This window comes from Numenius arquata, chromosome 26 (assembly GCF_964106895.1).
Source record: "Numenius arquata chromosome 26, bNumArq3.hap1.1, whole genome shotgun sequence".
Classification (NCBI taxonomy): domain Eukaryota; kingdom Metazoa; phylum Chordata; class Aves; order Charadriiformes; family Scolopacidae; genus Numenius; species Numenius arquata.
This window is the reverse complement of record NC_133601.1, coordinates 869,026-891,156: the sequence shown is the minus strand read 5'-3', so window position 1 is coordinate 891,156 and position 22,131 is coordinate 869,026. Positions and strand designations below refer to the sequence as shown.

The 22,131-nt window shown below is 60.8% G+C and overlaps 2 protein-coding genes across 2 annotated transcripts; one reads left to right on the top strand and one right to left on the bottom strand.

Annotated features, from left to right (window-relative positions):
• Positions 1-6,766: 6,766 nt before the first annotated feature.
• EIF4EBP1 (eukaryotic translation initiation factor 4E binding protein 1) lies at positions 6,767-13,067 on the top strand. Its single transcript, XM_074164239.1, has 3 exons — positions 6,767-6,996; positions 11,147-11,317; positions 12,660-13,067. Exons 1-3 carry the CDS (start codon positions 6,849-6,851, stop codon positions 12,689-12,691), a joined length of 351 nt encoding a protein of 116 aa, XP_074020340.1. The 5' UTR covers positions 6,767-6,848; the 3' UTR covers positions 12,692-13,067.
• A 6,369-nt stretch (positions 13,068-19,436) lies between these two features.
• On the bottom strand, positions 19,437-21,132 carry NODAL (nodal growth differentiation factor). The gene is made up of 3 exons (XM_074164245.1): positions 20,916-21,132; positions 19,688-20,478; positions 19,437-19,589 (listed from the first exon to the last, which is right to left on the bottom strand). The coding sequence occupies exons 1-3, from the start codon at positions 21,130-21,132 to the stop codon at positions 19,437-19,439; spliced, it is 1,161 nt and encodes a 386-aa protein (XP_074020346.1).
• Between the last annotated feature and the right edge of the window lie 999 nt (positions 21,133-22,131).

The following is a 22,131-nucleotide window of genomic DNA, read 5'->3' as shown; positions in this document are numbered from 1 at the left end:
GGCAGTTATTCCCCGTTTCTGACATTTTTCAAACACCTCGTGGCAGGAGTTCATTTCTGACTTTTCCCATCTTCCTCCAGCCGCAGGTACCCGGAGAAATGAGGGTCCTTGTGCTGCCGCCGGGACCTGCAAAGGCTTTACAGGGGTTTTCACAACTCCTTCTCCATCGTTTCTGCTTTTCCTGTGGCTATTGCTAAAGAAAAATGGGGCGGGGGGGAAAGAGGGAGAAGTTTGCAACAACACTGGGACAGATTTCACAAAAAGTGTGGAAACTGTCGTGAAAAACAAACCGTCAGCAGCAAAAATAATGTCTGAGAGGAGCTGTGCTTTCCGAGGGAGGTTTCCAAGGAAGAGGAGCATCCCATGGAGCATCCCCCTGACCCTGCTCTGCCCCGGGCACCATCTCCTGAAGCTCAAAACCGTATCCCCGGTGCCCAGCAGCACCCCCGCTCCCCGGGGCTCCCGTCCCCTCCTGGGCCTGACCCCACACCCATCGCGCCCAGGAAAGGGGTGTTTGCTTCCAGCCCGGGGTGTTTGTAGGGTGGGAAAACAACAACAACAAAAACAACAACAACGATGAGGAGGAGGAGATCAGGTGCTTCCCCCCTGGCTCTGGCCATGGGCACAGGGTGGCTCCCATGGAGTGGCAGCTATTTTTAACCCGTGCGTTCCTCCTGCCTCCCTGGCGTCTCTCAGAAACCTCCTTCTTGAGGGAAGCAAATGGGGAAAAGGTTCCTCCCCGCCGGCTGCATCCCGGAGCTCGTGTCTGGGCGCCGGGAGAAGCGGTTGCCCCAGCACCCTGTCTCCTTGCCCACCCCACCAGGATGGAGACCCCTGGGGCTGCGAGGGGCTCGGGGTCCCTCTGTCCTGGTAGGTGAATATCCCACCCCCGGACTGGGAACTGGGCAAGATTTCACAGCTCCAGGCACCCTCATCGCTGCCCAGAGCCTTATTTCACAGCTCCCAGCCCGGCTCCAGCACCCACAGCTGGTTAAACCCTGTGGTGTCCCTTGGCAGGCGGGTGTCCCCATCGGTGCACGGTTCACGTGGCACTCGGAGCCCAACTTCTACCCTTATGCAATAAACACTGTGAGTGGCTTCTTGTTCTGTGACTCCCGGGTTGGGAGAGATGAGAACATGAATGAGGAGGTCCTGCAGCTTCAGCAAAAGCACCTGGAGGGGGTGGGAGTGAGGAGGAGGAGGAGGAGGAAGAGGAGGCAAAGGCTGAGCTGGTGTCCAAACCCCGACTTTCAGGGGAAGGCAGAGCCTGCGCTGGCAGCTCAGCTTCTCCACCAGCAGCAGGAGAGACCACCAGCATCCTGGTCCACATGGGAGCTGGCACGGCCGCGGGGCAGTCGGACTACCGAGGGCAGTGAGTGAAAATCTTTCAGGGAGTGAAAACCTTTCAGGGAATGAAAACCTTTCCCGGTCCCGGGTGTTTCCATGGTGGTGGAGGGCAGCGGGGGCTGGCGTGGGGAGGGCAGGGTGTTGTAAAAGCAGGGACCCCACCAGCAGGAGCTGCTGGGCTGGCACAGGCTCCAAACCCCTCCAAGGTCAGGAACGGTCCAATGAGTATTTTTTTTTTTTTTTTCCTAAAGTGGCACATGGATCTTTTGGTTCCCAGAAGCGTGAGTGAGGGGTCTCCAGGTGCTGGGACCCCCAGCTGGGGTGGCTGGGGTCCCCTCCTCAGCCTGCCCATCCCCGCTGCCTCTCGCCTGCTTCTGCCCCAGGGCAGAGCACAGGATCCATAGGGAACCGCAGGCGGATCGCTCACGGATGCTTTCCATCTCCAGGCCAGCTTCCAGCCCAATCTACGGAGCAGGCAGGAGCCGGCCAGCACGTGTGGGAAGGGGCAAACGTGGCCACCAGCACGTGGCAGGGCGATGCCGGGGGCTGTGCAAAGGGTGCGGGTGGGAGCCTGCGGCCGACGGGCAGAAGCTCCCCTTCCCGACCCAAAGATGCATCCCAGCTCCCAGGAGTCCGAGTCGGTGCCATTTGCTCTCCCTGCTCCATTTCCTCCCCGCTGCAGTCATTTCTGCTGGGCTTTTCCCCCACAAGCAAACGGAGACCCCCAGCCCCGGGTGCAGGAGCTTCCCTGCAGCCCCTCGGTGCGGGGCAGAGCTCGCTGCGGGTGTGAGCAGAGCCATGGCTTGTGTGAGACGCTGGTGCCAGGCATGTGCCCGCACCGTGCCAGCCCTCAGGGACATCCCTGACTCTGCCAAATCTCCTTTGCAAGAGCGTGAAGCAAGCGGCGTGTCCCAGGGGTGCGTTTTGGGGTGCCAAGCACCCCCAGCAAGTGCCAGCCCCGACCCACACCCAGGGGACAGGGACATTGGGGACCACGGTCCCTCTGAGCCCTTGGCGAGGGTTTTCCTGCCCGGGGGGCTGCGGGCAGGGTGGGGATGCACTTCCCACGGGCAGGATGGGCTTGTTTACCGGGGGCAACTTTTATCTGCACAAACAGCGGGCAAAGTGGATATGGGTTTGTCGTTATCTCCCCCGGCGATCGGAGGGGAATGTAAACACGGATGGGGTGGAAATGCCGCGCCACAGGGACATCCTCGCCATCGGGGGGTCGCTGCGGTGGGCAGCAGCACCCGGGGGGCCACATCACCCCATCCTGCGTGGGGATGGAGCTGGGTTTCCCAGCCGAGGGAGAGCCGGGGTGCAACGTTGGGTTGGAGAGGAGCCCTTCCCCGTGGGATGCCCACAGTTGGGGGGATGATGGATCGGGCGAGACAAGAGCCACCAGTCCCCGCTGCCCACCAGGCAGGAGTTTATCCTCCCCCCCGGTTTATTTTCTTCCTGTCTGCAGCAAACCCTCCTGTAATCAGCAGCGCAGTTAGTATTGGTGGAAGTGCCACCGGGGATGGGCAGGAACTGCCCCTCACTGCCCGTCCCAGGGGGCTGCTCTCACGCTGGGGGCCGCAGGGCAGAGACGAATCATAGAATCATAGAATGTTTAGAGTTGGAAGGGACCTTAAAGATCATCTGGTTCCAACCCCCCTGCCATGGGCAGGGACACCTCCACTAGAGCAGGTTGCTCAAAGCCCCATCCAGCCTGGCCTTAAACACTTCCAGGGATGGGGCATCCACAACCTCCCTGGGCAACCTGTTCCAGTGCCTCACCACCCTCACAGGAAAGAATTTCCTCCTAATATCTAATCTAAATCTCCCCTCTTCCAATTTAAAACTATTACCCCTTGTCCTGTCACTACATTTCCTGACAAAGAGTCCCTCTCCGGCTCTCCTGCAGCTCCCTTCAGATATTGGAAGGCTGCTCTGAGGTCTCCCCGGAGCCTTCTCTTCTCCAGATGAACAACCCCAGCTCTCTCAGCCTGTCTTCATAGGGGAGGTGCTCCATCCCTCTGACCATCTTCGTGGCCCTCCGCTGGACCCGTTCCAACAGGTCCATGTCCTTCCTGTGTTGAGGACTCCAAAGCTGGACACAGTATTCCAGGTGAGGTCTCATGAAGGGGGAATGTCCCCCCCCGGCCATCACGCGTGCGGTGCAAACTTCACTATTTCATGAGATGTGTTTTCCAAGAGCCACAGGCGGGTTTCCCTCCCCGGGAGCCTGCTAGGGGAGAAGGGTTTCACAAAAAGCCCACCCTGCCCAACTGGAAGAGGTTTAAACCAGGTCAGGAACAAAGGCAGCGACGGCTGGGGAGCGGGCGAAGGGAGGGTCACCCACCAGCAGCACTTCTGCTCCCGATTTAGAAGGCAATAAAGCGATAACCTGGTATCACATGAGGATGACGAAGGCCTTTCCAGCCCTGTTAGCTGCCTGGGGAAAGGGCAGATAAAACACCCCAGAGATGAACATACTGTGACCAGCGGGTGCTGGTGGCATGTGCAGGAGAACACGGGGTCCCTGTGCCTGCGACGCAGGGTGGGCAGCACCAGGGCATCTCCTGAACCCCCCCAGCCAGGACCATCCCTGGTCCCTCGTGTGCTGCCAGGAGCACCGAGCTCCAGCAGGCGTGGGGACAGTGATGCCATGGTGGGGCTGAGGTCCCCACGTCCCCCTTCCTCTCTTTTCTCTGCGGTTTTCAGTGCTGCCCCCCTGCACAGAACCAAAAAAGAAGTGCCAGGCACCCCAGCAACAGGCGGCACAGGGGTCCTGCCCCCCCAAGACACCACTGATCTGTTGCCAGGGGCTGGTTTTTCACTGGCCCTGGGTCCAGGTGGTTCCCCCTTTTCTTTCTTCTTGCTTTTATTTTTGATTTTTAATCTCCAGCCTGTGTGGGAAATGGGAGACAGAGACGGATGAGGAGGAAAGGCTATTGTTAGGGCTCTGGGCTGTGCGTCCTGGAGCGATTCCCTCGGTGCCAGTGGGTTTCTGGGGGGGTCTCTGCAGCAGGGGGATGGTCCCTGCAGGGGGGTAGATGGTCCCTGCAGGGAGGGAGGTGGTCTCAGCAGAGTCTGGGAAGGCTGTCGCTGCCAGCCTGGGGGAGCAGCGTGTTCTCCTCCATGAGCTGGAGCTCTGCAGGGCTCAGCCACGGCAGCGAGAGCTGAGCATCCGCATCCTCAGTCCGGGATGGGGACTGGCCACCTCGCTCTGCCTGGCTCTGTGGCAGCATTTCAGGGTCTCTTGGGCACCCCAAGTGCTGTGTGGGAGCCCCCTTGTTCCCTGCAGGTCTCAAAGCGAGGAGAAGGCACCTCTGCGGGACAGGAAGGATCTGGTCCCCTGAAGGGGCACCTTCAGAAAGGGCATTGTGTGGGATTTTGAACAACCTGGGGGGCTTTTCCCCCCACACTTGCTGTTGCAGCCAGTCCTTGCCCACACCCTGACCCAGGGGTCCCCCGGGCACTGAGGGCAGACACCCCAATGAAGCCCCTGCCCCCACCCCCGGCCAGGATATGCCCTTAAACCCTGACCTTCCCCCGGCTCCTTGACCCCGTAATGGTCCATTCTCTGGGAGGAGAAGGAGGAAATAGCCATGGACCTTGTTATTTGGCGGCGGGACACCTCGCTGGGTTGGGGGTCACTGCTGATGTCATTCGCCACCGCCGGATATGTTATTTTCCTGCCCCAGCACCCGGTAATCGATTCAGCAGCTGGCATGGGGCAAGGGCTGCCTGCCTGGCACTGCAGCCTGGTTGGGGTCTCAGGGATCCTCAGGGGGCACCGTAGTCTGCCCAGGGTCCCGGGGGCCCTTGGGGGGCACCACAGCCCGCGCAAGGTACTGGGGGTCCTTGGGGAGCAGACCCCTGGAAGCGCCCCTCTCCATCCCCCAGCCTGGCAGGAAGACCCCTGCCCTGGTCACAGAGATGCTGCCCTGGAGAAAGGGCTCAGAGCCCCCCCAGGGACGCCCAGCGCCCCAGGGCTGGACCACGGCTCCGCGGGGATGGGGTTTCACCCCCCAGGGATGGGGCAGTGGTCGGGGGGCTGTGGGAGATGGCTCAGCCCTGGCCGGCCGGGGTTGCCGAAGCCAAGCGTGGGTGGAAGCAGGCAGGGAAGGAGGGAAGGCGGCGAGGTGCTGCCGGCTTGGCCGTGCCCGGCTGCAGGCCCTGGGCCAGGGGCCAGCGAGGCGTGTGGCAGCCGAGCTCCATCTGTTGGAGCCGGAGTGATGGGGGGGGTCGGGCAGGACAAGGACGGGTCATTGCCACAGCCCCGGCCGCCGCCACGATTCACCAACGCTGCCGAAATGTGGGTAGGGTGGGGTGGTGGGGGCACTGGTGGGGGTCTGCCCCCTTCCCAGCCGTGCCACCCCTCTGACAAGCTCAGGGAGCCCCTCTCCCTCCGTCCGGCAGGCAGGGCTGAGCTGCAGGAACTCATCACACTTGTGAGCAGGGCGGTGCTGCGGGGGGGGAGCAGGCTCTGCCCACCCCGGGGATGCTCGGAGAGGTTTTGTGCCAGGGCTGCATCCCCCCCCCGCCCCAAGCCTGGGGCTCCGGCCCAGCGAGTCCAACCCACCCCACTGTGCTTCAGCTTCTTTTTCAATGGTTTATTTAATAAAGTTTTACGAAAACCAGTATTTTTTCACCGCCCGCAGCCCCGGGCAGCCCAACCGGAGCAGTCCTGCTCGGGGTCTGCCCCAGCACCCCACCCCGGGCACGGCGTGGGGGGTGTCGGACACGTGTGTGGGCGCTGTGTGGCCCCCCCCCAGCCGCTCCCGCGTTTGGTCTCAGCCCCCCACCGGAGGTGGCAGAGCCATTTGGGATGGGGGTCTGCCACCCAGGCAGGTTGACATCTGTCCCCGCAGGGTTCACACTGGGACCACCCGGGACCTCCCAGAGCAGCCACCCCGGCTGCAGCCCCGCGTGGGGCAGGCGGGGGGCTCTAAGCCGGTGGGGGGCACCCCCCGGGTGGGGGACAGAGGGCTGGGACCCCCGTGGGGAGGAGGCAGCGCTGTCAGCATCCCCCCGTGGGGGCACTGCAGGGCGTTGGGTGCACGGGGTGGAGGGGAAGGGGGCAACGCGCCCCCCGGGAGCGGAGGACACAGGGTGTAGGTGCCCCCGGGGGGGGGAGGAGAACGGGACCGGGAGGCACAGGGGGGAGGGTACCGCTGGGAGGCGGGGCACGGGACGGGGGGACACGGGAGGTGGGTGCCCCTGGGGGGGGGAGCAGGACCGGGGGGCACAGGGACCCGCCGTGCGCCCGGGCGCGCCCCACCTCCACAGGCCCCGCCCCTTCTCAGAGTAAGCCCCGCCCTCATCCCACGCCTCCCCACAGGCCCCGCCCCATGTCGGCTACACCCCGCCCCCTGCCCCGCCCCTCGCTCGGTTTCCCGTCGTACCCCGCGGCGGAAGGGGCGTGTCCCGGGCCGGAAGCGGCGGGCAGGGCGGGCAGGGTGGCGGCGGCAGCAGCAGCTGCAGCAGCGCCCGGTTCCGCTCCCGGTGCCATGTCGGGCCGCTGCTGCCAGGAGCAGACGCCCAGTCGCGACATCCCGGGCCCCGGCAAGCGCCTCGCCCTGCCCGACGGCGCCCCGCTGCCGCCCGGCGACTACAGCACCACGCCGGGGGGCACCGTCTTCGGGACCACGCCGGGCGGTGAGCGGCGGGTCGCGGCCGGGCCTCGCCCTGCGGGACGGGACGGGGCGGGGATGGGGGGAGCCCGGCGGGTGCGGAACCGGGCAGGCCCTTGTGCGGGGCCGGGGGTGTCCGGGGGGAGCCACGTGTGGGTCCCGGGTCCCCCCTCCCCGGGCCGAGCTCGGGCCGCTGCGGTGCCTGGGAGGGGGGACAACAACGAGGGAGCCGGGGGGCTTCCCCCTCCCCCGGTGCAGCGGGACAGCAGGCGCCTGGTGCCCGTGCTGGCAAACAAGGCTGCTGGGGCGCCTCGCAGGGAGCAAACCCGTCCCGCGCTTTGGGTTACTTATTAATTCTGCTATTTGCAGTTCTCCTGGCAGGGAGCAAACCCTGCAGCCTCCTTTTGTGGGTGTTTTTTTTTTTGTTTTCCCTCCTCCCGAGTTGCTCTGCCTCCTGAAAGCTCGAAACCCCCGCAGAAAGAGGGCGGGCTGGTCCCTCTGCCTTTGTTGCCGGCTCGCCGCGCTGCATGTGGCTACCGGGGCTCGTGTCTCTTGGGGATTTCATCTTCAAATAGGAATAAACTGATCGGGGGAGTTAACTCTGCCCGCGGGGGAGGCGGCTGCGGGGGGCTGAGCACCCAGCCCCTTCACAGAGCGTTCATCTCAGAGACGCCTCGTGTGTCTTCGATCTACAGGGACATAACGGGCAAAGCTCGTTCCAGAGGGCCCGTCCATCTGAAGGGTTCTGTGTCTGCGTCCCTTGCCGGAGAGTCTGTTTATTTGGAGTAGTTTGGCCTTCGAGACATGCGGCTGCTCTTCCAGATGATGAAACCGGGCACCGGGTCGGTTGTGGGTATTTCCAGCTCCAGCAGCTGCCCACACTCTCGCTCATCGCTGCTTTCAGATCATTTTCTCCATACCTTTAGTAATTTTTCCCCCCCCTCCCTCCCTCATGCTGCTGCGTGGAGGAGCAGTGCGAGCAGCTGGAATGATGAAACTGTACTTGAAGTTCAGCCAAAAGAACAACCCAAAGGGGAGGTGGCGGATGGTGGTTTGTTCGTCCCTCAGACCTTCCTGTCTCTTCACAACCCAATACCTAAGGGGTTAAAATTCAGAGAAAGAGGGAAGTCAGCATTGCTGATTCACTTGAGTTTTGGTTGGGGTTTTTTTTTGGTGTTTGTGCAGAAATGCTTGGTTGGGGAACTGAATTCCGGGTGTTGTGTTTGCCATATGTTCTCTCTCCTCTGAAAGCAGCCAATAACTGCAGTGCTTAACGAGCGCGTGCAGTAATTATGCACAGAAGGCAGGAGGATGACTCTGTCCCCGCTATGTTCGTGTGCTCTGAGTAACACAACAGAAATGAACAATTAACAGCGTCGTGCGGCGTAACGAGCCTGCCAGGAGCAGTGTCTCAGGAGAGTTAATGAATGTCCGAGCGCGGAGGAGAGGCACGAAGGGTGTTTGTTGTTGGGGTGTGTGCACCTGGCAAAGCCCGCCGTGCTCTCGTGACTGGGTGGCACCTTGGGCTGTCCCCAGCCTGTTTGGGGACACCTCGTGCTGGGGCTTTTCCATCCCCCCAGGGAGGGAAGAGATTCCCTCTCCTCAGCCAGCACAGCAGAACTGGTTTTCTTACAGCAGAGATAAAAAAAAAAAAAAAAAAAACCACAGTATATGGGGGTGCAGGGGAGCGTGTGAGGGGTGATCACAGAATCACAGAACGATATGGGGTTGGAAGGGACCTCTGGAGATCATCTCCTCCAACCCCCTGCCAGAGCAGGTCCACCCAGAGCAGGTCCCACAGGAACGTGTCCAGGTGGGTTTTGAATGTCTCCAGAGAAGAAGACCCCACCACCTCCCTGGGCAGCCTCTTCCAGGGCTCTGCCACCCTCACAGGAAAGAAGTTCCTCCTCGTGTTTAGACGGAACTTGCCATGTTCCAGTTTGTACCTGTTGCCTCTTGTCCTGTCACTGAGCACCACTGAAAAAAGACTGGCCCCCTCCTCCTGACACCCACCCTTTAAGTACTTACAGGTGTTGATCAGATGCCCCTTCAGTCTTCTCTTCTCCAGACTAAAAAGCCCCAAGTCCCTCAGCCTCTCCTCATCAGAGAGATGCTCCAGGCCCCTCAGCATCTTTCTAGCCCTCCGCTGTACCCTCTCCAGCAGTTCCCTGTCCTTCTGGAACTGGGGAGCCCAGAACTGGACCCAGTGCTCCAGATGGGGCCTCCCCAGGGCAGAGCAGAGGGGGGAGGATGACCTCCCTCCACCTGCTGGCCACACTCTTCCTGATGCCCCCCAGGCTGCCATTGGCCTTCTTGGCCACAAGGATGTGTGACCTTTAAGCGTGGTCTGTTCTCAGTATTCCCTTTGTGCCCGTCCTGGCTCCTCGCCCGCTCCCCAAGGGCTCGCACACGTGGTCTTTAAGCAGAGCCCGCGTGCGGCAGTATCTGGGGAGTCCTCCCAGCTCAGTCCCTCACCAGCCGAGGTGCCCAGCACGCTGCGGTGCCCGCGGTGGTTGCCGTGACCTGGTACTCCTGGGAAGCTGCCACCGGCCCTCCTGGCTCGGCCACCGAGGAGGTGGCTCTCGGGATAAGGACGGGGACGGAGCAGCAAAGCTCAGGGCGCAGGAATGGAGCGAGGTGGTGTTAACTGGGGACTTCTTCAAGCCTAGCGCTTCATCCCGATGAAAATACTCAAAGTGAGCCAAATTCTCACCCGGATTTCCCAGGCTGCACGTGGAGGCACCGGGGTGGTGAAGCCGGGGAGTAACCAGGGCTTCCAGGGAGCGGAGCAGTCCCGGGGAGTGTAGCTTTTCCTGACGCAGGAGGAGAACTGCTCTTAGCTCAGCCTTACACCTTGGAAGGAGCCCGTTGGTGGCCTGGGCCCTGCTCCGTGTCCCCTTTCGTAAGCCCCGGGCATGTGACCGTCAGAGGAACGTGAACCAGGCGTGGAAGCTCTTGCCCGCCTGAACTGTGCTCCCGATACCCGGTACCCGAGCTGCGCTTCTAGGAAGCCCCATCCTCACCCCCCCCGGAAACCTCCCAGGAATTTAACACTCCGCTCCCAGACTTCCCAACCCCAGAGCACGCTTCTGATGCTGGGTTGGGTCTCCCCTTGAGCCCAGTGAAGTGACTTAAATTCAAAATATATTAGTGAAAAGGTTCCCAGCGTTTTGGGAGCTCGTTAGTGGGACTTTCTTGAAACGTGATATCCAGCTACATTATTTTATGGCCATGCTTCAAAATAGAGATTAATGTTCCTGGACAGATGTTACTGGGAGGTTGTTTCCCTGCATGGGTGTATTTTTAGTTCAAGTTTTTCAGGGAGCGCACAAGGAGAAGTTGCCTTTCCCTCTTGCTGGAACAGGATACAGAAAAGGGGGTTTGCTCTTGGGGAAGAAAAAGCTGATTGATTTATTTTTCAGTACTTTCTGGGTTAAGGCCGCGGTCTTTTGGAGGAATCCCTTTTCTGCCTGTGGTTTTTGAGCTCCTTCCAGCGCAATTCCTTTATAAGGAACGGGCTGTTCAGCCCAGTGGTATTCCTAGAAATCCATGCCTGGAGCCGAGGCTGGCTGCGATGCGCTGGAGCCGGCTGGTCCCACGTGGGGCAGGGAGAGTCAGCCGCTGTCTGGTTAACCATTAAAACAGCCAGGAATTAACGACTCCCTGCATTCGAGTCCTCGGAAAGGTCCGTTCTTGGAGGTGCAGGAATTTCTGCTGGGCAGCGCTCAGTGACGGAGGGGGGCACGGCCATGTCCTGTCCCTGCTGTGTGCCCCTGGGTCTGCCCACAGCTCTCAGCCCCCGACAGAAAAGGCTGTTGTGATTATGAGCGGAAATTAAATTCAATTTGCTGTTCCCTTTGGGGGTTGTTGTGACCCTGAGTTGGGTAGGAGGGGGTGGATCTGTCGCGTCGGGCTGGGGTTTGGAGCCCTGTGCTCTCTCCACGCAGCGGTAGCATTGGCTGTTACTTGGGCACCTGATGCTTTCATACTTTTTTGGCAAATAGTGTTAATGGTATTGGGTTTTTTTGTAAGGTAGGACAAAAAAAAACAAACAACAGACTAAGTGCTAAATAAGTATCACTTTAAAGGTGACTCCTGTTGCCTTACACACCCAGCTGTATTTCCTGCCCCAAAATGCTAAAAAAACCCTGACAGTGCCCTTGTTCTCTCGCCAGGTACCAGGATTATTTACGACCGTAAGTTTCTGATGGAGTGCCGCAATTCTCCCATTGCCAAAACACCACCTTCTGACCTTCCGGACATTCCAGGTGTTACCAGCCCAAACGTGGAGGAGTTGAAGATTGAGAACAACCATGTCCAAAACTGCGATGAGAAAGTGAGCGCAGGTGAGTGCACCCAGAAACCGAAGCGCGTCGCCGGGGGCTGGAAATAGAGACGGGTACACACGGACAGGATCCCGGAGATCCCTGGGAGCTGCAGGCAGTACAGAATCACAGAATGATACAGGGTTGGAAGGGACCTCTGGAGATCATCCAGTCCAACCCCCTGCCAGAGCAGGTCCACCCAGAGCAGGTCCCGCAGGAATGTGTCCAGGGGGGTTTGAATGTCTCCGGAGAAGGAGACCCCACCACCTCTCTGGGCAGCCTCTTCCAGGGCTCTGCCACCCTCACAGCAAAGAAGATCCTCCTCATGTTGAGATGGAAGTTCTTATGTTCCAGTTTGTGGCTGTTCCCTCTTGTCCTGTCACTGGGCACCACTGGAAAAAAGACTGGCCCCATCCTCTACCAATACCCCGATAACTTCTTACGGAATCAAAATATGCTTGGTGTTACTCGGTGATTAGGTTCTCACAGTTGTTAGGTTCTGCTGTGGTCCCCAGTAATGGGACTCTTTTCAATTAGATGGATATAATTTGTTACAATCACTTAATTCCCATTAATTGAGCACCTGGGGGAGCGAGGAGGAGTTGGGAGAACAGAATTGGCCGCTTTCTGCACATCGACACATAACTGAAGGCACTGTAGGAGCAACAGGAGCAACTTCTCCTCTTGAACAGGTTTTTTTTTCAAGCTATGTGAGATCAATTCTTGAAGCAACCTGAAACTGCCGAGTACCGTTATTTGTCTTCTCTCTAAAAATAAAGATCTGAACGCTCATCAGCTGCCTCCCCTGCTCTCTCTAAGCAAAATCTTCCCCGAGTCAATATTGCTTCATGTTTTTATTACACTCTTGTGACCTTTAGTGGCTCGCTGGGCTCCCTGGCAGCGCGGGCTGGGTGCCAGCCTGGTGTCACCCTCCCAGAGGAGCCTTGTCCCCGGGAGCAGATCATTGCCCCTCACGCCGGTGTCCTCTCCGGCCGCCTGAGCTGTGGTGGCAGCTGGAAGATAATCAGTTGTGAAATGTGTGTCTCTGGTAACAGAAGTTTGTCCCAGTGGCTGTCGTCAGCGTTATTCTTTACATTCCTTTGTACACAGAAATCCAGGGGTAGAAATAAATCACTTAAAGGGCATCTCCTCTACTTCTGCCCTCGTCTGAGTGGGATCCCCGGGGTAGACATTTTGCTTGCACAAGATGGTTTCCATATCAAAATTCATGCCTGAATGCAGATTTTTAAGGCCAACCCGCCACATCTCTGTAGCACAGCTGACGGTTGTTTCTTCCACAAAATATTTGGTATTTCATGTGAAACTTTGAGGACTAATTCTTGGGTTTTGTCCCTCTAAGCAGGTGAGGAAGAGCAGTTTGACATGGACATCTAAAGCAGGCGCCCCCAGAGTGCTTATCCAGTGAAGAACCAGGACCTTGTCTCGAGGATTCCCACCAGCCAGGCTTCGGCGTAGCCCATGCCTTGAGTGCCTTCCTGCTTCCCGGGAAAGGCCTCTCTTCCCCTCTGGGAACGGAGCGTGTCCCGTTTTGGGGCTGAGCCTCGGCCCCTCCCTCTGGCTGCGGCCCCCCGGCACAGCCCCCGCCGAGGACAGGCCTTGGGGTGCCAGAGGAGACACTCTCAATGATTGGTTTTGTTTCCAGTTTTATGCTTTTTTTTTGTTAATCATTTTAATACTGTAAAAGTGACAGAAATGCGATACAAGGGAGAAATAAAAATCACTTTGAGTCTCCTGGTATGGAGACGACTGCAATAAACACGGCTTCTGTCCTTCACTCGGTCCAGCAAGAACCTACCAACCAGTGGCAGAAAAATGGAAGGGGTGGTCCCGTGTGAAGCCTTCAGGAGAAATTTCTACATTGAAAGGGTTATCAGAGACTGGAGGAGGCTGCCCAGTGGTGGAGTCACTGTCTCTGGAGGGATTTCGAAGCCGGGCAGACGTGGTGCTGAGGGACATGGGTCAGTGGTGGGCTTGTCAGTGCTGGGTGGATGGTTGGACTCAATGATCTGAAAGGTCCCTTCCAACCTTGATGGTTTTATGACTCAGATAAACACTGTGCTTTTGGGTTTCCCCTGAGAGGCTTTAACCTCTCTTGGCAGAAGATCTCTGTGTCCCACCTGCAGCACCCACTCACTGCGAGAGGTTTCAGTGGGCTCCGAGCCCGATGTCAGAAATAGTTACCAAAATCTGTTTCCAGATGGTTCTTTTGCAGGGTTTTGCTGCAGGTGTTTGAGCTTCTTTTCTACCACCCCACGAGGGGCAGGGCTGGGTCGGGTTTGGGGTGGAAGCAGCTGAAATTGGCTCAAGAGGAGCCACCTGTAGCTGAGCTCTGCGGAGGGTCTCCACTCCGAGCTGCCTTCTCCTGCCGGGGAAAGCCTGAGCCTCCAGCTCTGCCCCAGCTCCTGCTTCCCGAAGGAGCCGATCTCCTCCAGCATGTGAGTGAGTGAGTGCTAAACTGGAATGGTTTCTGCTGTTTTTTTTAATCCATGCTGAAACTTTGGGGCTGTTTTACACTTCTTTCTCCTTTCCGTAACTTGGTGGGGCGGGGATTAAGACTCACACTGACCTTTGGAGGAGAGGGGTTTAGCAGGGAGGTTGGAAATGGGTCCGTCTGGTTTTGAGGGGGGAATTTTCATCTGAGAAAGTAATTTTCCCGTGGGGGTGGGCGAGGTGGGCCCCCAGGGCGAGTATCTGCGTTCCAGTGCGGTTTCATAAGCGGGTTCTGGAGCCGTCTCTAACCCAAGGGCCCTGTTACTGCTTTAGAGACGCTGCTGCCGGTGGCATCTCCTGGGGCTGGTGGTTGAGGTGCCTCAAGGAGGAGAATGGATCCGAGGACACGGCCCCAGCCTCAGACTTCCGAAAAGACAATGGGTGCCCGCTCGGCTCAGTGGTAGATAGCATTTAAATACCTGCTAATTAGGCTCAATTGTGGCATTATGATATGCAGGCTTTTAATAACGAGCAACAGAAGGAGCAGAGACAAAGCAATTGCTGCAGATAAACTTGCATTTTTTTTGATTGAAAAAAAGATAAGATTAGAAGTGTTTCTCTGAAGGCTTAATGGGGACAGATTCGAATTTATTGCCCTCGGGTGTCACTTTATCAGCCTGGCCACCAGCGGCCGGGTTTTGTTAGGATGTGCCTTTAGAGAGGAGCTGCTGGAACATGGGCAGCTGCGGCTGCCACCGACTTGTCGGGTTTTTTTTGCTAAATTAGTATTTTCAGCTGGAAATGGGCACTCTGAGGCTGTGCCCCTGGGCACTGAGGGGCCGTTCAGACTCCCGTGTCCTCAGAGCCCTCCTGGTCTCTGGTCACCACCCGCCACAGCAACCTCCAGCTTCTGGGGGAGGCGGCAGAAAAGCTGGGTTCAGGAAAACTTCCCGCGTTGATGTTAATTTGCCCAAAGCCCGGTTACTTTAGGGAAGGCAGGAAAAGCTGCGACAGCCCCGTGGGCCAGTGTTCGCTGTAATTAAGTCTTCGTTTTCCTGCTCTGCCCCAACCCAAACGTTTGTTGTTGTTGCTGGAGGGGGGGGGGGGGGGTGTTGCAGCTGGAAGGGTTGGGTTGGTGGAACCCTTGGCAAGTAGGTTTTGATGGAAAAGGGCGTCTGTTCGCGGGAGGGGGTTTCACCCTGAGATCCTGGACCCTTCTCGGAGGTGCCCCCCCCCCCCCCCCCCCCCCCCCCCCCGTGGCAGTGCCGTCCCCAGCCAAGGGCTGTGGCTCTTTGGGGGGAAACAAGCCCGTTTTAGCCCTGCTGCTCGTTTTGCGCCCAGTTTCTGACCCACGGTGGCCCGGCCGTGAAGGGGACGGGGTTTGATGTTGGTACAAAAGTGACTGCAAGCGATGCTTTTAAATTCTGTCCCCTCCCACCCCCCTGCTCAAGGGTAACGAGTGTTTTAAGTGCGAAGTATTTCGTCCGTGCCCGCCACAGCTTTGCATCGGTATCTGCCTGTTTATGTAGATCCGGGGGGAGCATCAAAGCGCCAGGTGCCTCCGAAGGCAATTCATAGCCGATAATTCGGAGAGAGGGTGAGCACCCTGCCAAGCACCCGGCCAGGTGCGAGGGGGGAGTCTGGGGGGGGTCTCCTACTGGCTCCCCTGGGGCCATGGGCACATCGGTGTGTTGCCACCAAAGCTGTGGACGCGTGATGAGGTGCTGCGGCATCCTCGTGTGCATCTCCTCCGGGGCAATTCATCCCAAACCTGTGCCTGGAACTCCTCCATCCGGGGCGCGGGACCACGCGGTCTCAGCATCCCCCGCTCCCGGCCTTTTGACATTTGTCTCCCGCATCCTTCCGACGGGCGTTTTTGGACCCGTCTCCTGCATGGGTTCATGCTCCAAGCTTGCCAAAGCCATGCAAGGAGCAGCTCAGCGTTTCCCGGGCAGATCCCTGCTCGAGCGGGGTTTGTTCCTCACCTGGTCCCTGCGCTACCAGGCGGAGGAGCCGCTTCTGTGGGGAAATGAGACGCTTTGGGGGGGGGTTGAGCCCCCAGGCAAGTGGAGGCTGCAGTGTGGCTACCTGGGGAGGCAGCCGTGGGTGGTTGCCCTGCACAGCTGGGACACTCCGGGGAGGTCCGAGGGACAAGTGTTGGCTTTGTCATCGCATTTTCCGTCCCTGCCCCTTTTTGTCTCGAGCGGGGCAGAGCAGCGTCCTGCTCCGTGTCCCGGTCACAGGACGAACAGCACTGGCCTGACCCAGCTCCTGCCTCAATCCACCATTTGTACAAATATTACCCTGGGCCTTTGATAAACCCGTCGGTCTGTTTGTTCTCGCTCGCTCTTTCCTTCTGCGTCCAAAGTAAACCCTGCCCCAGCTCCCTCCGCGACCGCGGGCTGTTCCTCCCGAGGGACGGGCACCGGCTGGCACAGGGGACAGCGGTGGCTGCGGCTCGGTGCCATCGCCAGCAGCAGCCACTGCTCTTGCTCGTGTTCGGGGGGAGCCCGTGGGCTGCGAGGGTCTGACCCCGTGCGTGGTGAAGGAAGCTGGGAGGCAGGCAGGGTCGCAGCTCCTCATCCTCACCCCAGCCGGGCTGAGGCTGCTGTGTGGATCCAAGTCGTGCAGCCCCTGTAAAACCCCGGGCACTTTCCCCACCAGAAAACCTTCCCTGTGCCAGGAAGGCTCCGTCCTTTCCATGCCAAGGTGGAAGGATGTTAAAGCCGAGCCAGCCCTTCCAAGAGCAGAGACCCTGCCAGCCCCCCAACACCTCTGGGGGGACAATGAGATGCTCCCCGAGCACCCATGGTGGGGTTTCTGCTCTGCAGCAAAACCCACACTGAGAAACTGGTGCAAAAACTGGTCCCTTCTGCCCAAGGGAGGTGACAAGAGCATCTCTGCGGGCAAGAGGAGGGTCTGGCCGCGTGTGCCAGCCAGACCATTCCCTGCTAGGGCAGTGGGAGCAGGGTGAAAGCCCCCGTGTCCTGTTCCTGCTGTCCCACCACCCATGCAGTGTCCCTGCCCCAGCAGCCTGTGGTCCAGGGTTGCTGAAGGTCCCACCGGTCACTGGAAAAGGGCTGAGCGCGGGGCCTGGCCCTGCCTGTAGGAGGGCAGCCCACTGGGCAGGACCCCCGGTTTATAGTCCTGGTGTCTGGGCTCCCTCTGTCACCGGCTGATGTGTATTCGGGCAGGAGAAGGGACAGGCACCCAGGTCTCTGCTCGGGGACCAGGTCTCCACTCGCAGCCCAAGCCCTGCAAAGTCGGGCTCACAAGATAGGTGTCCTAAGAAGAGTGGTGCAGCTTTATTGTCACCGTCCATGCTTTGATGTTTTTCTTACAGCCTTTATTTTTCCACCCAGCCCTTCCCAGGGCAGGGCTGCTGCCTTCCCCCTGCCCCACCACAACTTTTGAACCCGCTGCCCGATTCCAGACAGGCTTGATGGAGGGGCAGAGGTCGCGGAGATACAGCTTCCAGCGAGGCTGATGGACCCAGGGGGCTGGGGAGGGCAAGGGGGTCCCCCAGGGGGGCGAGGAGCTGGGGAGTGAGCGTGGGAGAGTGAAACCCCCTGGCTCCACTGCCGGTGTGACAGCAGTTTTTTGAGAGGCAGTAACCAACCTGCGGAGGAAGAGGGGAAAAAAAAAAAATAAAATCTAATTTTATTTCATCCAGAGCCCAGATCTCGAGACTTCTGTGCACATCTGGTTCCTGCCAGGGGTGAGCCCACGCCTCCCTCGCCCACCCTTTGACAGCTCCTGCAAATGACCCTCTAATGACGGGCTGGTCGCAGTGTGAAACGCTGTCGGAATATGTAAGGGAGGGTCTGCGCGGGGGGGAACCAGACGCGCTTTGTTTATCCGCCGGCTGGGATGTGGATTGGGGATAATCAGGCTGCGCCGGCGATGTGGAATGGGGGCCGCTGGTCCCAGGAGGGGAGGGATGGGGATGGCCCCGTCCCGGCCACCCGCTTGTCCCCTCCACCGCGTATAGCCGGGGACCAGCAGCGGGTCCCCACGCGTGAGCCACGTCCCCCTCCACGGCCGTGGGAGGGGGCAGCTGTGAACCTGGGGGACCCCAGAGCCACGGCTGCGATGGGGTGAGCCCGGCCAAACCCGGGGATGGACCCTCGCTGCCCCAGAAGGAGTGTCACCCCCCAGGGCTGACACGCAGAGGGGCACGGTCACCCCGGGGGCACTCGAGACCCCGAGCATCGCCCGGGGCTCCCGGCCCCACCACCCCTTCGGGTGGGTGCCCCAAAGGAGAGCTGCCTGCACCGGCCACTGTGCATGGCTTAAAATCATTCCCCTGTTAGGGAATACGGCCCTTCCCCTTATCTCCAAGGGGCAAATAAAGGTGGAAAATCCCCTTAGCCCTTCTCCTCACCGACTGCAGGTGCCTCCCTTCTCGCTCTTGAGCAGCTCCACATTGGGATGGGAGCAGCTGCTTCCTTATGTCACCCCAATTTCCCTCTTCACGGAGCTGTTGAGCATCTTTTGCTTCATTCCAGGCCCCCCCCTGCTCTAGCAAGTTATGGTGGCAGCCCACCCGCGCTGGGTGTTGCTGCCTGGCTCTGCTGGTTTTAACTGCTCGCCATATGGCAACTCCAGCCCCCAGAGCTGCAGGCAGGCTGCAGCCAGACCCCGGGGTAGGGAGAGCCTCTGGGTGCAGCACATGGACAGAGGGATGGGGGGAATTGCACCCCGAGACCCCATTCTGCAGCAAAAATGGGCTGGGGAAATCAGCAGAATCGACCAGGCATTTTTAATATATATAATTTATTGAATTACACAACCACGAGCTCCATCCAGTGAGTTGTGGAAAAGCTTTGAGCAAAGCCGTGGTTTTACAGCAGCGTGTGAGCCAAGGTGTTCAGGGCAGGTAAGAGCGCTGGGGGGGCTCAGACCCACCGCGGGGCTGCCTTATTGCCAGGGACACCTCGCTATTGCCCGTGCAAACCCTCTCCGGCTCCTGGTGAACGGATGATGCTTTGGAGAGGGATGCGGGAGCCCCAGGTCCATCTTTTGCATCACTCCCTGCGTGGTCCTGGGTGAGGAGCGTGGATGATGGAGGTCGCTGCCTCCCTGCCGGCATCCAGCCAGCTCCTCCTGGCTCCATCGCCCCCAGGGCTGGGCTCAGATTGGGTGTTTCAGGGCAGGAGCAGGCTGAGATGAACCCCTGCCTGCTGCTGCCCATGTGGCTCTGCCGTCTGGACACCGGGCTAACACATTAACTCGCCTTGATTGTAATAGAAATCTGATAGAGTTTTAATAGAAATATAACAGCAGTCTTAAGAGAAGCCCAGGGGAGACTGAAAAGCTCCGCTGGGGGAGCATGCCGTGGCAGGGAGCGATGCTGCAGCAGCTCCAGCCCTGTGCCACGGCTCCTGCCTCTGCGCCAGCCCTCGGCTGCCCCAGCACCCACCACCCTGGTGCTGCTGTGAGGTGTCTGATGGCTTCCCCGTGCGTAGCCTGGATCCATCCCTGCACTGCGGCCATGCAGTGCCACCCGGGCACCACACTCCTCCTCCCCTGGCACAGCCAGGGCTTCACCAACACATGGGCAGGTGGGATTTGGAGGTGATGGGGGCTCAGTGATGCCCCAGTCTGTGCGTTGGTCGTGGGGTGGGCAGCCCACGGGGACACTTTCTGGGCAGAGACGTGTCCCTTCCCGGCGGGGGATGAGCTGGCCTCAGTTGCAGCCGCATTCCTCAATGATCATGTCCTCGTGGTGGCGGACGACGATCTCGCCCTTCTCGTAGTAGAGCATGGAGAGGGGACTCATCCTGACCGGGGAGCAGGCGGGGCAGGGCACCTGGTTGGGCTTGTAGAGCTGCAGCAAACTCTGTGGGGAGACAAGGGAAGGGCAGAGAGTCACCCCCCTGCCGCGGGACGGTGGGGCTGGGATGCCCGGGGGGAGCGGAGGCAGCCACCCCCTCTTACCTGGATGTAAGCGTGGTTGGTGGGCTTGAAGGTCTCATCCACGGGCGACGGACACTGCCCTTCGCATCGGTAGGCGTTGTACTTCTTGGGGTAGACGATCCAGCTGCCCCAGCCGGTCTGCTCAAAGTCCACCATCATGTCCACCCTCCTGCACAGGGACCTGCCCTCTTCCCCGGGGACAGCAGCGACAGCCTCGCTCACTTTGATCCTTTGCTTCTCCTTCCTGTTCCTGCGGTGCCGGCGGGTCCCCGCGCCCTGGGAGCCGCTGTCACGCATGACGTGCTTGGAGGTCTCCGCTGTCCTGATGAGGCTGTGGTCTCCTGGAGACTTGTCCCTGGAGAAGACGAGCAGCAGGACTCCATCCGTCACGTCCTGGGGCAGGGCTGGCTTCCTGTGGCCAGCATCACTTGAGGTGGGCAAGTGCATCGGGGTGGTGGCCAGGGTGGCCGACCCACTTCCCTCCCACTGCTCCCTTCCCGCGGGACCGTGGTGTCCAGGGACCACGGCCTGATGGAGCCAGGACCGGAGCAGGCTGGTGACCTCAAACACTTTCCAGGAGGCCTGGGTGGAAGACGGGCTACCAGCCACGGTGCCCAGGAAGAGCTGGTGGGCGCAGGTCCTGCCGCCCTGGCACCTCTGCCGCCGGCTGTGGTAGATGTCCAGGGGCACGTCGTGGGATGGAGAAAGGCTGGGCAGGCGGACGCGGAGCTCGGCCAGACTCACCTCCTGGCTGCTGGAGAGGGAGGACATGTCGAAGGAGAGCGCCCAGCGGGAGCCGTTCTGCAGGGAGCCTGAAACCCAAGGGGTACGGTGAGGGGACCCCCAGCTTTGCCCTCCCCTGCTGCTGGGGCACGGGCCCTGCCGTGGGAGCCCCAGGGTGGGGGGAAAGCACTGGATGGTGCCGGTGATGGGGAGGGGGATGCTCGGGGACGGTGCTGGTGCTGGGGACAGGGATGTGCGGGGACGGTGCGGGTCGCGGGGGCAGTACCGGGGACAGGGATGCCAGGGGTCAGAGCGGGTCCCAGGACAGGGATGCGCAGGGAGAGTGCCGGTCCTGGGGACAGTGCGGGTTCCAGGACGAGGTTGCCTGGGGACAGTGCGGGTCCCGGGGACAGGGATGCCCGGGGACGGTGCTGGTCCCGGGAATAGTGCGGGTCCCGGGGACAGGGATGCGCGGGGCCAACGCGGGTCCCAGGACAGGGATGCGCGGGCCCGCGGGCCCACTCACCGTGCGGGGAGAGGCTGAAGGCAGCGGCGGCGGCGGCGCGGAGCGGGGCGGGCGGGGAGCGCAGGAGCTGCAGCATCAGCGGGGGGCAGCGCGGCGGGGCGCGGGTGGGTGCGCGGGTCGGTGCCCGGGTCGATGCCCGGGTGGGTGCGCAGCCCAGGCGGAGCAGGGCGAGGGCGCAGAGCGCCAGCGCGGGTGCGGAGCGCAGCGGGACCCGCATGGCTGCAGGGGCCTCCCGCAGCCGCCCTATTTGTACAGCGGCCCCGAGCGCCGCCCCGGGTGGTCCCGGCAGCCCCCTCCCCGCGGCCCCGGCCCCCTCCCGCCCGCCCTCCCTCCCTTATTCTCGCCGTCCCTCTTCCCATCCCTCCGTCCCCCGGCTCCATCCCTCCCTTCCTCCCTCTCTCCGTCCCTATCTCCATCCTCCCTCCTCTCCACCCCCATCTGCCCCCCCGTCATCCCTCCCCATTTCCATTTCCCCCGTTCCTCCCTTTCTCCCTCGCTCCTTCTCCCCGTCTTTCCCTCCCTGCCTCATCTCCCCATCTCTTCTCCTCCCCATCCCTCTCTCCATCCATCCCTCCTGCGCTCGTCCCCACCACCGGCTCTCTCCGGCCCTGCCCTGCCGGGGGTGGTGACGGCCACCCCCTCGCTGTGCGGGGACACCGCTGTCCCCAGCGCCCCGCACTGCCCGGCACCCGGGACCCCTGGGGACGGGTGGCCCCCGCACCCCCGCACTGCGATCCTGTCCTCCTCGGAGAAGGAACCAGCACCTGGGACACCCGCGGACACCGTCCCGGTCACTCCCCCCGCCCCGTCCGGGCAGGGGGGTCTGGAGCAGGGCCGCTGGGTGCGGGGGGGGGAATACCAGCCTCTGGGGGGGGACTCGGTGGGGCTGGGGCAGGGGTGCTGCTGGGCCGGGCAGGGGGATGTGACGGGGAACCCTCCTGCCGGGGGCCGTTAACGGTGCAGAGCCACCGGGGGCGGCCGGGGGTACACACGGCTGGGCGTCCGCCCCCGGCACAGCCGGGCCCGGCCCCGGGGGGGTGAGGAGCCGAGCTGGGGGGCCGCTGGCGAGGCGACACTCCTTCTCTCCGGGGGACAACGTGCTGAGCCTTCCCGCGGGACCCCCCGGCGTGGGGCCGGAGCCGGAGCGGAGCCCACGGGCGCTGCCGGTGGCACCCCCCCGCCCCGCCGGCTACCTCCGGTATACCCCCCTTGAGCC

What these genes read in the sequence shown, in the direction of transcription:
- NODAL (XM_074164245.1), bottom strand. Translation starts at nt 21,132, where the DNA reads ATGCGGGTCCCGCTGCGCTCCGCACCCGCGCTGGCGCTCTGCGCCCTC. An exon ending in CTTCAGCCTCTCCCCGCACG is followed by an intron (nt 20,479 to 20,915) that starts GTGAGTGGGCCC and finishes CTTGGGTTTCAG; the next exon opens with GCTCCCTGCAGAACGGCTCC. An exon ending in CCAACCACGCTTACATCCAG is followed by an intron (nt 19,590 to 19,687) that starts GTAAGAGGGGGT and finishes GTCTCCCCACAG; the next exon opens with AGTTTGCTGCAGCTCTACAA.
- EIF4EBP1 (XM_074164239.1), top strand. Translation starts at nt 6,849, where the DNA reads ATGTCGGGCCGCTGCTGCCAGGAGCAGACGCCCAGTCGCGACATCCCG. An exon ending in CTTCGGGACCACGCCGGGCG is followed by an intron (nt 6,997 to 11,146) that starts GTGAGCGGCGGG and finishes TTCTCTCGCCAG; the next exon opens with GTACCAGGATTATTTACGAC. An exon ending in CGATGAGAAAGTGAGCGCAG is followed by an intron (nt 11,318 to 12,659) that starts GTGAGTGCACCC and finishes CCCTCTAAGCAG; the next exon opens with GTGAGGAAGAGCAGTTTGAC.